Source organism: Hermetia illucens, chromosome 3, assembly GCF_905115235.1.
Source record: "Hermetia illucens chromosome 3, iHerIll2.2.curated.20191125, whole genome shotgun sequence".
NCBI lineage: Eukaryota > Metazoa > Arthropoda > Insecta > Diptera > Stratiomyidae > Hermetia > Hermetia illucens.
This window is the reverse complement of record NC_051851.1, coordinates 70,713,017-70,727,240: the sequence shown is the minus strand read 5'-3', so window position 1 is coordinate 70,727,240 and position 14,224 is coordinate 70,713,017. Positions and strand designations below refer to the sequence as shown.

Here is a 14,224-nt window from a genome sequence, read left to right as displayed (position 1 = left end):
TCCCTACCAAAAAGGCAAATCCACGGAGATAGCACGCCATTAGCTCACAGCAAAAATTGAAAAGGCGATATCATGGGCATCGAAGCTACCTTCAATTATGTCTCATTCGCAGCGATTTGGGACTGAGCAAGGCAACATAGAATCGAACTGCTGTTAATCAGGATCCTTCACATGCTGCAATGAAGAAATCTATTGAAGCAGGATATCTTAGGGGCTACCCACATGAAGTGTTCTCTCTCCTCTGTTATGACTTCTGGTAATGGATACTTTGCTATGGCTCCTGGAGGATATGAAAGTGTTCGCGCGAGCATTTGCGGCCGACCTAGCCGTAGTAATAAACGGACATTTGCGGACACAGTCCACACATCCATAGGTAAGACCTCGGGACTTTCACCGTCTAAAACTAAACTAAAACTAAAAACATTTGAAACTATCGGCTAATAACATCATATGTATTTTACGGTTAGGGTACTGAAGGGCGATCTTTGTAACATTACTTTACTACTACTTATGAGAGGTGGAGTATATGAGAAGTATTATAACATTTTTTTCAAAAAGTGATATGATATGATGTTTTGTGCACCTCTACTAGATATGAATATAATGGCATCCAACCGCAAAAATATTCTGACTTCAAGCTTCGTTTGTGGGTTTAGCCTTATAAAAAGGATCTTAGTAACTCGCCCTTTGTTCCTGGCTTGGTCAGGCGCACCATGGTTCATTTACAGGAAGCATGGACTTGAATTCTTACGAAAAGTTGAAATGTATAACTTACGAATAAAGATGAGTGAGTAGTAACAAGGCATTAAAGTGAACGACTTTGAACTTTTTTTATAAAGTCAATTGAGATCAGTAAGAGGTAACATATCCTTTTATTAAGTGAATACGTGCAAATCAGAATAGACACGAATTAGGGTAAAAATATTTCGTATGATCATTATTAATTTTAAGAGCGAACATAAATAATCATCATCATCAACGGCGCAACAACCGGTATCCGGTCTAGGTCTGCCTTAATAAGGAACTCGAGACATCCCAATTTTACGCCGATAACCTTAAAAGCTGTCTGGCATCCTGACCTACGCCATCGCTCCATCTTAGGCAGGGTCTGCCTCGTCTTCTTTCTCTACCATAGATTTTGCCCTTATAGACTTTCCGGGCTGGATCATCTCCATCTATACGAATTAAGTGATCCGCCCGCCCTAACCTATTGTGCCGGATTTTATCCGCAACCTGACGATAATGGTATCGCTCATAGATTTCATCGTTATGTAGGCTACGCAATCGTTCATCCTCATGTAGAGGGCCAAAAATGCTTCAGAGGATTCTTCTCTCGAATGCAGCCAAGAGTTTGCAATTCTTCTTGCTAAGAACCCAAGTCTCCGAGGAATACATGAGGACTGGCAAGATCATTGTCTGTTGGCTGACAACAACCGTGCGTGGATTTCATTATCGTAGCTGTTATCGGTTGTGATTTTCGTCCCTAGACAGGGGAAATTATCAACGGTCTCAAAGTTGTATTCTCCTATCTTAATTCTTCCCGTTTGACCAGTGCGGTTTGATGTTGTTGGTTGGTTGGTTTTCGGTGCTGATGTAGTCACCAAATACTTTATTTTGTCTTCATTGATGCGCAGCCCAAGATGTCGCCTCAATCACCGCCTGCTCGATCTGGATAATGGCAGTTTGTACGCCTCAGGCCGTTCTTCCCATGATGTCGATATCCTCAGCATAGGCCAGTGGTTGGGTGGACATAAAGAGGAACGTACCTCTTGCATTTACCTCAGCATCACGGATCACTTTCTCGAGGGCCAGGTTAAAGAGGACGCATGATAGGGCATCCCCTTGTCGTAGAACGTTGTTGATGTCGAATGGTCTTGAGAGTGATCCTGCTGCTTTTATCTGGCCTCGCACATTGGTCAGGGTCAGCCTAGTCTGTCTTATTAATTTCGTCGGGATACCGAATTCTCTCATGGCCGTGTACAGTTTTACCCTGGCTATGCTATCATAGGCGGCTTTAAAGTCGATGAACAGATGGTGCAACTGTTGTCCATATTCCAATAGTTTTTCCATCGCTTGCCGCACAGAGAAAATCTGATCTGTTGCTAATTTGCCTGGAGTGAAGCTTCTTTGGTATGGGCCAATGATATTCTGGGCGTATGGGGCTATCCGGCCTAGCAAGATAGCGGAGAATATCTTATAGATGGTACTCGGCAACGTGATACCTCTATAATTGCTGCACTGTGTGATATCTCCCTTTTTATATATGAGACAGATGATGCTTCGTTGCCAATCGTCAGGCATTGATTCGCTGTCCCATACCTTGAGCACAAGTTGATGAACCACTTGGTATAGCTGGTCGCTTCCATATTTAACCAATTCGAATATAATTCCATCGGCTCCTGGCAACTTATGATTTTTTAACCGATGAATTGTACTGTTGGAGAAGATGTTTCTCCTCCAACTCGCCGATGTTTTGGTTGTTCAGTAGCTCATCAAAGCACTCAACCCATCGGTCCAATATGCCCATTCTGTCGGAAATCAGATTTCCCTCTTTGTCTCGGCAGGATGAGCATCGAGGTGTATAAGGCTTTACCCTGCTGACTTGTTGGTAAAACTCGCGCGCCTGGCGCGGTTACTCCCTGTACTTTTCTAGTTCACAGACTTGTTGGTTCTCCCAGGCTTCCTTTTTCCGTCTGTGAAGTTGTTTCTCCGATCAAGGAGTTCGTGGTAAGTCTCTGCTCGTGCCCGCGTTCTTTGAGAATGCAACATTACTCGGTATGCGATATTCTTCCGTTCCGTTGGTAGTTTACATTCATCGTCAAACCAGCCGTTCCGACTCCTTTTGCGGCTGGGGCCAAGTGTATTATTGCGGCATCCATTTCCCTCTTATAGGTGTCACGGAAGGCTTTGTTGTGGATGGCTTCAGTGTTAACTATCACCTGATTGTCAGAGGAGATTTTGGGTGGTGTTGTTATTCGAGCTCGGAGTACCATGCCAACGAGATAGTGATACGAGTCTATATTGAACATGAATAATAGCGGTGCTTAATTCAGGAAAATCCAGATTTGAATCATCACATTCATACTAAGATGTTTTGTCAATGGATCGGTAAATAGCTGCCAGTGAGTCATAGCAGAACTATTACCGGAGCTCGGGAAGCATATGACTAGTTTCTGGTACATCCCCGTGGTGAATGAAGCAAAACGTTTTATACTAGACCCCCCAAGAGAGGTAAAACCGTAGGAGTTAATCTTGACTTAGTATTTCTTTCTCGACCATAAAAGTTTAATATAGCTATTTATTTTAACAACCAATCATTTTTTTTCGGTTGCATGATTTTCAAGTCCTACTTGCTCAGAAACCAAGTTACTCAGAAAAGCCCATGGAACTTTTTCGAATACGTCACCAAGCATTTAAGTTTACGGGGGAGGAGGAAACTCATAATCGTAGTTTACCCGCAGAAAGGAATTTGTGGTGACAGTGTAAATTCAACAACATTTAATTTATGAAAATCTATCTATGTATCTAATATCTTATCCAAACACAGAATGTATCCATAATTTATGAATTGCACTTTCTGTATTTGTCTATCAGCGGAATATCTTACCCAGAGCAGAATTTCTTAGAATCTGATGGAATGGAATTCTAGAGAAGCAACAAGTCACGCACAGAAAGATTACTTTCAGTCAAAAAATTCCCTTTCACTTATTAGCAATGGGAACTTTCCTGCGAAAATTCAAGTGCACATGAATGTTTGCATACAGTTTTCGTTCCATGCTGTGTACAGAATTGCAAACAAAATCTGAAATTTTGTTCTCATTTCTAGTTTCAACTGCATAGAAATTAAAACCGCAATTGTAATAACAACAAACTATGTATTTCCTTTTTTAGAATGTGGGGTTCGACCAGTTCGTCGTCAACCAAGGAACTTCAAACCCAACCAGTTCTACTACAACGACCGCATACCGAAAATAATCGCTGGAAGTCCGACCCGAGAAGGCCAATTTCCGTGGCAGGCATCGCTCGAACTTCTACATCCTTCAATGGGATTCCTAGGCCACTGGTGCGGAGGAGTTCTCATCGATCAGTACTGGATCCTCTCAGCAGCGCACTGTGTTCATAAGTATGAAAATTATATTTAATGAATTGCGTTGATTCAACGAACCGCTATCGGCTATGTCTTACTGCAATCACTGGTCAGTTCCGATATTGACAACCGATTTCGTTGCAATCGAAAAAAATCCAACAAATAACTTGAATATGTGTATAGAATCCTCTTTTGAATATAAATTCATAAAATTTCGACTCCAATTTCCAGTGACCTGTTCAATCTACCCCTACCACCACTCTGGACGGTTGTGCTGGGCGAGTACGATCGTGTCGTAGAGTCCGGCTATGAACAACGAATACCTGTTGAGAAAATCGTCCTTCATCAAAACTATCATAATTTTCTGCACGATTTGGTGCTGATGAAGTTATCCACGCCAGCAGACATGTCCTGGTCCTCGAACATACGAAAAATTTGTCTGCCGTTTGTATTCGATGAGAACACCCAATCGAGCTTGGAGCAGAGCCAGCAGGACAGTCAAATTGATGATTTCGGGGCCCTAGAGAAGGACGACAATTTTCTACGAAAGGTCCGAATCAGACATAAGAACTTTACATTGCCAAGCATGAAGGAGTTACTTAGTACAAAGATATCCGGACTAATGCACAGAAGCATGAATAGTCGACGGGGACGGGAATTCCCGCCGAAGCGACGAAATGATAAACTCATGGCCGGATTCGGAGATGAGTTATACGAGGCGAAGCATGAAAGTGTCCAAGAGGTGAAGGACCTCCCTTATATTGATTGCGTTGCGACAGGATGGGGGAAGTCAAACATAAGCGGCGATATTACGGATATCCTGCTCAAAACAGATGTTCCCCTACACAGTAGTGCGAGGTGAGACAACTTACACAAAATTTTCCTGCAGTGAGAACCTCCATAAAAATCGTTTCTAAAACATAAAGTACTTTTCACAGCATAAACAGAAAAACTTTTGTTTTTATTCATAGATGCCGGGAAGCTTACGGAACGTTTGTTCGTGTTCATAGAGGACACCTATGTGCTGGAAAGCTGAATGGTAAAGGTGGAACATGTGTGGTATGTAAACGAATGTGTTTCGAAGGTTTAGCAGTGAACATTCCAATAAGTGGGAAGTGCATAAATCACTTGTATTGGGAAATAACTTTTTATGGCTTAAACGTGAAACTCGAAGGACCAAATATTTATACTGCTGTAACACAATAACGGAAGGAAAATAAGCTTTGGACATCAACCATTATATGAATTTCTAACCTTTAGAAACTCGATGAATACTCAATATTTGTCGTCTTTCTGGAAATCCCATGGAAATATGTTAGTGGACATAAATTTGGAATCGGATTCAACTTGATCAAAATTTAGGTTCTATTTCATTTTATTTACTCCACACTTTTAAACCAATCTCAGTTGTAAAGAAGGGTGCGAAGTAGTCAAATTGGCAACATAAATTTCGTTGGTAATGGAACCGGTAGTAGACGTCACGAATTCTGACAAATGCTTTGCTATGCTGCCGCTAGATATCGAAAATGGACTTAAATTTGCACCATTTAATTCGAAATTTAAGATGTTCTGATTGAGCTATGTAGATTTTTTGGCTTTCTCATGGAAAATGGCTACTGGATAGCTTGCGTAGGGTTTTATCGCCCCATGCCACAGCCTTTGTTTAAGTCAATAGTCCTTCCTATTTGATATGGTCAGGGGATATTCGACAAGGTGCACTTAGACAAGTCCCTTTCCCGGATTTGTTACTTCCCAAATGGTACACCTCCACCATCCAAGTGCCCAAGGGTCTAGTATGGCGTGAGAAGCCGTCTCGTAGCTTTAATTGTAAAGTAAAAATGCTGCCACTCCAGTAAAGATCCCCTTCGTGTGCAGATGCTGCTGTAGAAAAGAGTGGCCAGTTACTAAACCAGCATCTTCATTTCGAATTAAATAAATTGATACGTCTATAGTCCACGACACTTCCAATCAATAGACTAGCTGTTTGGTTTCTTAATATGTATCTGATGGTTTTCAGAGCTACGCAGTTTCGGATCTTACTATACAATTGATGAATGGGAGCCCTTTCTTTCGGATGCCGTCATAACATTATTGCCCTCCTCCTCCTTCAATGTTGCCTTGTTTTAAGTTATTAGCGTTTTATGGTTTTACTGATTTATTGAGACTCACCCCTTCCAAAGCGACACATTTTTGCACATTTGTTTTTTTTGTCCTTTGATTCCCTGACACACTCACTACAATGTGCAAAAAATTATACCGGACAATAATCTTCTTTTATTATTTGATCGAATACTTCGTTTGCAATCGGTAAAAAGCTGAATATCATTGAAAAATGAACTCTTTCCACATAACGAGGAGGTGGTATTTAGAAACATATGATTGCAGCGTCACGTATTGCAACCCGCGTCAATTTTTTGCATGGCGTTCGTGGTGTAGTGCCTAAAAATTATATCGGACAAAGGCTAAATTTTTAATAAGATAACCAGGTTTCTTTGATTTGTCGACCCAGTGGCTCATAGTTCACCTTTTTCTCAACGTACTTCCGTTCAATTTTACTAGTGTGGGGGATCAATAATATTCGCCCAACGACCCGTCTTGTCAACTAACAGCACGTCAGGTTTGTCGTGTGAAATGTAGCAATCAGTTAGAACTTGCCGGTCTTAGCACATGATGTAACAGAATTATAAAGTACTGCTTGGGACTCATATTGGTAAACCGGATATGTTCAGCCCATACATGTATGCAAGGTTTTGATGGATGACCTTACATACAGCATTATGCCTGTTTGTGTGCACCGGTACCATAACAGTGCAGCCAGAAATGAAATGGTCCAACTAACGCCGAACCGCACATTCTGCACTGGTCGTTCTCCACCCGCTCTTTCATGATGAGCTTTTTATATGCTCGGGTGGCGACCACGACGTCATGAATTGCACACATGAATCCCTCCGTCTCAGCAATGACCTCCCGAGGATCTGTTCGATAAATTCAAATCAACAAATGGCTGTCTTCCATTCATCGATCCGCTCCCAATCCGAATTCACCGAACTCAAACGATTGAAAGATCGATCCTTCAAGTTAAGTGGAGTCAGTTTACAGACAAGACGCAGATTGGAAAAGTTTGGATCATGCATTTGCAATTTGGACGTTGTAGCCCATATCCGCCACTTGACGTTTACCAGATCGGGTTTGATCCCCGGCAACATTCCGAATGCATAAGCAAGCGAAGCTTATTTTATTCTTCTCTGAGAGATACGATTTCAGTACCATCGGCGCAGGAATTCACACAGCAGAGCATCTTCCAGATTATCAACTGCTAGGTACTTGCAGAAATCTGTCTTGGTCATAGCTTGAATATGGAGGGCACGAATGCTATATCTGTCATGTGGCTTCAGATGATATTTGAGGGTAGCTTGGATTCGACACTTCACCATCATCACCAACGGCGCAACATCCGGTATCTGGTCTAGGCCTGCCTTAATAAGGAACTCCTGACATCCCGGTTTTACGCTGAGGTCCACCAATTCGATATCCCTAAAAGCTGTCTGGCGTCCTGACGTACGCCATCGCTCGACCTCAACCTGTTTCCTTGCCCCGTTTCCTTTTTCTACCATAGATATTGCCCTTACGGACTTTCCGGGTTGGATCATCCTCATCCATACGGATTAAGTGACCCGCCCACCGTAATCAATTGACCCGGATTTTATCGACAACCGGATGGTCATGGTATCGCTCATAGACTTTATCGTTATGTAGGCTACGTCCAATCGTCCATCCTCATGTAGGGGGCCAAAAATTCTTCGGAGGATTCTTCTCTTGAATGCGGCCAAGAGTTCGCAATTCTTCTTGCTTAGAACCCAAGTCTCCGAGGAATACACGAGGACTGGCAAGATCATAGTCCTCTATAGTAAGAGCTTTGACCCTATTGTGAGACATTTCGAGCGGAACAGTTATTTTAAGCTGAAATAGGCTCTGTTGATTGACAACAACCGCGCGCGGATTTCATCATCGTAGCTGTTATCGATTGTGATTTTCGACCCTAGATAGGAGAAATTATCAACGGTCTCAAAGTTGTAATCTCCTATCTTTATTCTTCCCGTTTGACCAGTGCGGTTTGATATTGTTGCCTGGTTGGGTTTTGGTGCTGACGTTGCCACCATATAGTTTATCTTCCCTTCATTGATGTGCAGCCCAAGATCTTGCACCAATCACCGCCTGCTCGATCTGGATGAAGGCAGTTTGTACGTCTCGGATCGTTCTTCCCATCATGTCGATATCGTCAGCATAGGCCAGTGGTTGGATGGACTTAAAGAGGATCGTTCCTCTTGAATTTAGCTCAGCATCAGGTTAAAGAGGACGCATGATAGGGCGTCCCCTTGTTGTAGACCGTTGTTTATGTCGAATGATCTTGAGTGATCCTGCTGCTTTTATCTGGCCTCGCACATTGGTCATGGTCAACCTAGTCAGCCTTACCATGGCCGTGTACAGTTTTACTCTGGCTATGCTATCATAGGCGGCTTCAAAGTCGATGAAGAGATGGTGCAAGTGATGTCCATATTCCAACAGTTTTTCCATCGCTTGCCGTACAGAGAAAATCTGATCTGTAACTGATTTGCTTGGAGTGAAGCCTCTTTGGTATGGGCCAATGATGTTCTGGGCATATGGGGCTATCCGGCCTAGCAAGATAGAGGAGAATATCTTATAGATGGTACTCAGCAACGTGATACCTCTATAATTGCCGCACTGCATGATATCTCTCTTTTTATGTATGAGACAGATAATGCCTCGTTGCCAATCGTCAGGCATTGATTCGCTGTCCCACACCTTGAGCACAAGTTGATGAACCACTTGGTGTAATTGGTCGCCTCCATATTTAACCGATTCGCCTGTAACTCCATCGGCTCCTGGCGGTTGACTGTTTCTTCTATACTTGGTGGTTGCAGAATTTGTCCGTCGTCTTCAGTTGACCGGACCTCCTACTCACCGATGTTCTGGTTGTTCAGTAGCTCATCAAACTACTCGACCCATCGCTCCAATATACCCATTCTGTCGGAAATCAGATTTTCCTCTTTGTCTCGGCAGGACAAACATCGAGGTGTATAAGGCTTCATCCTGCTGACTTTTTGGTAAAACCTACGCGCCTGGTGCGGTTGCTCCCTGTACTTTTCGAGATTTGTTGGTTCTCCCAGGCTTCCTTTTTCCGTTTGTGAAGTCGCTTCTCCGCTCGACGGAGTTCGTGATAAATCTCCGCGCGTGCTCGCGTTCTTTGGGAATGTAACATTACTCGGTATGCGGCATTCTCTCGTTCCATTGCTAGCTTACATTCATAGACGAACCAGCCGTTACGACTCTTTTTGCGTCTGAGGCCAAGTATCTTTGTGGCCATATTTATAATAACGTTCTTCAGGTGATTGTGAAGATCATTTGTTGATGCTTCATCTCCAGGGTATTTGTTGACTGCGGTTATTGCGGCATGCATTTCCTTCTTATAGATGTTACGGAGGGCTGTGTTATGGATGGGTTCAGTGTTAACTTCCTATTTCCAACAACTGTTTCGTGTGACACGGCTAATTGATCCGCAGTCCGTTATCATTTGTATTTTGGTATTAGCTATGAGAGCCAACGTATCGCCTGAATACGGGCTCCTTCCCTACTGGGCTGTTAAATCCCCAATTATGATTTCGATATCATATCTGGGACAGGCTTCGAAGGTTCGTGCTACTGTGTTCATCTTGTGTTAGGTTCACATTTTTCCATTCGTATTAACTAAAAATTCTAAATATTTCGTTATATATCCAACTCCACTATGATGACGTCATACGTGTCTTAGATTCCAATAAATTCACGTAAAATACAAAATTTTGATCTCCTATAATTTTATTAACAATGATTGGATTTCCCTCAAACTTTGCAAAATTGTGTATTATATTATTATTATATTATAGTATTACTTATAATGGTATTAAATTTTGTACTTCTAGGATGAGTTGAAAGGAGCGAAGGTTTGTTTAAATTTCTAACTTACGGTATTATACTATTATTAACTGTATTTGAGCAGGTATCGGAATGGGATATATTTTGGGGTTTAGATTTTATATAGGTAGACCATTGTGATTTTTTTTTCAGATTTTTCGGTTGCATAAGTTTTGAGAACAAAACCTGTTTCACTTTTCGGAGCATATATTTTGAGTCCTCACTACCCTATGTTTCACCCAATATCCAAAATTTTGAAAAAGTACTTTTTGGATCCTTTCATTTGATACCCCACATTTTTTTAACTATTTTTTTTTATTAATGAATCCTTCATTTACAGCAAATGAAACTCACATTGAGTAATCAAATCTTAAAACTATGGTATTTAACCTCTTTCCAAAGATCGAAGTTTGTATGATTATTAGAAGCTAGTATAACTTTGTGCTTTCATCAAATACCATATTAATATTATTGGATTCATCTTTCCAATATTTGGAGCCTGTTGAGCCGTCGAGTTTCGGATTTTTCGTAACAGATTCTTTGCCAAGCTATTGGTATGAGCTGTCAGTTTGTACACGTATTTGCTAGTATAGGCTGCAATCTCACGCATGACTTTGGGTATCTGAAGATCTCTGTAAAGACGGTTACTTTTCACAAACCAAGGCGCACTTGTAATTGTACGTAGAATTCTAGATTGCTCGCATTGCAATAGCTCCATATTAGATATTCTCGCAGAACCCCATAACTAGATCCTGAATGTCCAGATAGGCTTTATGACTGCCTTGTGCAAACGGACTTTGTGCTCCAATTTAAGTATAGAACGCTTGTTTTAAAGCTAGTGTAGACTGCTTACTTTAATGGTCATCTGTGGCTTCTTGGCTTGAATATGCTTTTTCGACGTAAACTATCCATCCAAATGCAATCCCAGGTGTTTGGCACCACTAAATTGGGGAACTTGGGCTCCATTTAAGCTGATTGGAGGGCAGGTTTCCCGACTGGGCGTGAATGTTATACGAGTGCATTTCGACTCAGTGACTTCGACCTTTCAGTTGGTCAGCCATTCTCGATCCGATTTAAATGCCGCTGTCGGCCGCAAGATACTAATCGAGATTCGACATGGGTGGCCAGAAACGATGCATCATCCGCAAATGTAGATTTGCCTATATTACTGCTAGTTGGCATGGCTGATGTGTAGATAAGGTACAGCGTCGGTTCAGTACGCTTCCTTGCGGCATGCCAGCATGTTGTTGTGATCATGCACGGTAAAGATTTTGTACCGAATTCTAAACTCTTAATCTTGTAAGAACTTCGTGACATACTCTATCAACTACCTGTGTTATGTCTAGGAACACCGCAGAACAATACTTACTTCATCTCCTATAATACAAGGCTACTGAAGGCTACAATTCTATGAACTTGCTCCGTCGTGTTATGCCTTTTGCGGAAGCCAAATTGATGTTGGGGAAATATTTTTTTGTCGGCAAGGAAAGCTGAGAGTTCTGTCAGGAGGAGGCCCTATAGAAGCTTTGTTACTACGGATAGCAAACTTATTGGTCGATGTGAGTTTATTAACGTTAAACATTTGCCAGGCTTGGGATCATTGTAACCAGCGATGTTTTCCAGCTCCGTGAATAACTGGATGAGATACTTGATAGCGATATGAGGTAACTCTTTGACCATTTTCCCGGTAACGTTTTCAAGACCAGAAAGAAGCCTTCTTCGGATTGACTTTCTGCAGTACGCAATTAATTTCGTTGTTACGTAAAACTCACTTACTCGTCTAACAGGGGATAATCTGGGATAAAGCTGATCACCGTCCGAGGAATTTGATTGAAAAACACCCTGCAGATGTTGCCTATTGTATTCAGAAGACAGATAGGTCTTAGCATTTTGGTTCACCTATCGCCTTATCTGTCTTCGAGATCAATACAAGTTTTTGCATTTTTCACTCTGCGAGGAAGGATGTTTCTTTTAGGTAGTCTGTAACTACCCGTGCGAACATACTTGGTGTCATTCTCATTGCCAGTTTCAGCGCTTTGTTGGGGATTCGATAAATGCCGAGGGCTGCGGACCCTTTTCACGGCGTCCAAGACTTCTGTGTCTGTGGTTACTGAAAGGATGTCTTTCGGCGCTCATTGGAATCATTGGAAAGATTGTTTCCGGATGTTGAGGGAACAATGTCGAAACTATCTCTCACAATAATCTAGGGCGCATAATAGGAGGGGACCTTTTGCCTTTTTTTGCCTACGTACGCTCCTCCCCATGGATCTGAGTCTGCCTAATCACACATTTTTACTTTTCGCCCACTGCAACTTTTTGCGTGCCTGTTTATATTTGAGGTATCTTTGTTCATACTCTGGCGTGTTTCTTCGGCGTTGACTCCCCCGTCTGTCTGTCACACCCGATTTATTTGGAGACGGCTGGATTGATTGTCACAAAAATTGATGAGAGCATGTGGTCTGTTGTTCCCTATACATACAGTAAGTGGCGCAATTTTCTGTTAACTTTAAGGAGGGCTCCCTATACATGTGAACAAAAGTTAATTTTTTTTTCACAGAATGTGGCCATGTGGAATATCAAATGAAAGGGCTCAATTAGTACTTTTTGAAATTGGTCCCATATTTGATATCGGCTAAAACGTAGGAGAGTGAAAGCTCGAAATATGACCCTCAAAAAGTGTAACTGGTCTCGTTCTCAGAACCTATTCAACCGAAAATTCTGAAAAAAATCACAGTGGTGTACCTAAACGAAATCTAGGCCCGAAAATACATCCCGCTCCATTAAATGCACAAATAAAGGTAATAATAGTATATTAACAGATTTTATAAATTTTCCCGGAAACCCCCTTAAGTTCATGCTAAAACTATAAAATTTGGCACTTGCATAAGGGATAATATAAGGCATAACTTTGAAAAAGTTGAATGAAATCTAGCTATTATTAACAGTTATAAGTTATAGAAGATGAAACTTTTACATTTTGTGTGAATTTCATGCATTCTAAAACGTGTATGACATATCAATCCGTCAATATGACAACGAAGTGATCTCAAATGAATGGGAGGGCATGGAAACATTTACCTTCAGTTTTTTAATCATTATATATATTTTTATATCAATATCAATTACAGGACAGACATATTTATGTATATGTAAATGAAGTTTAGGGGTAGTGCCAATTCAGATAGACATATTTGTACATTATTCATTATTCAATATACATACTTTATGTGTACATATTTATACTTCTATGAACAAAGTAAATAGGAAATAGTCGTACGATCAATTTATATACATGGATATAGAATACAGTATTCGGCAATAGGCAATTTTTGTTTGTTTGGCGTGAGCATAACATCTACGTCTGTAATATGTACGTATTTCTTTGGAAAAGATACGAATGGAAAAGTTTTTCACATAAGATAAACCCAAAACCTTTATACCTGAAGCGCCAGTTTCTGGTATTCCGACTTGTTTTCTCTACTACATCATAGACTTCTGAATGTGAAACTTAGATGGACCGATTTCGTTAAAATACAGACACTCTTAATAAAAGCTTACTTATTGAAGCAAACATTTTCACAATACATATAGCTCAGCTACTGTTCTATTGATCCTATAATAATTTCATAAGCAACTGCATTCTATGAAGCAGCCAAATCATTGTTCTAAATACATGCGCGTTACGCATTTACGCATAATTACAATATTTCGAACCATAAGAGTTCGGATATTGTATTTAAATCAATTAGACAAAACCTGCTTAATATAGCTCCCAATTCAGTTCAATTTAATTTTCAAATTTCTCCAATGTATAACCACTACACCGACCAACTATTAATTATATTAAATTGCAGGGTGATTCAGGAGGGCCATTACAATGTCGTCTGACGAAGAATGGGCCATGGATTCTGGCCGGAGTCACCTCGTTTGGATCTGGTTGTGCACTTGAGGGATTTCCGGATGTGTATACAAGGACGTCATATTATATGAAATGGATTCAGGATACAATTACCAGCGACTAAATAAGATTAGAGTTGTTAGACATACATAAAGAGATTATCAATTGTTAGGCAGTTTCTGTATAAAAATGTGTTTGTTTAAATGATGTGATATTTAAGATAATTCTGTTTTCGTTTTTGTTTTTAGATATTTAAATATTTTATG

The 14,224-nt window shown here is 40.9% G+C and overlaps 1 protein-coding gene across 9 annotated transcripts in view; it reads left to right on the top strand.

Moving 5' to 3' along the window:
- The window catches only part of LOC119651935 (trypsin-1), a 47,628-nt gene extending 33,404 nt beyond the window's left edge, over positions 1–14,224 (top strand). For all 9 annotated transcript variants that reach the window (XM_038055781.1, XM_038055782.1, XM_038055779.1 and 6 more), the window contains exons 3-6: positions 3,892–4,123; positions 4,319–4,945; positions 5,059–5,146; positions 13,915–14,224. In XM_038055781.1, the coding sequence (XP_037911709.1) occupies positions 3,892–4,123; positions 4,319–4,945; positions 5,059–5,146; positions 13,915–14,082 (1,115 nt within the window). In that variant the 3' untranslated portion in view covers positions 14,083–14,224. The remainder of the gene's footprint in view (positions 1–3,891; positions 4,124–4,318; positions 4,946–5,058; positions 5,147–13,914) is intronic.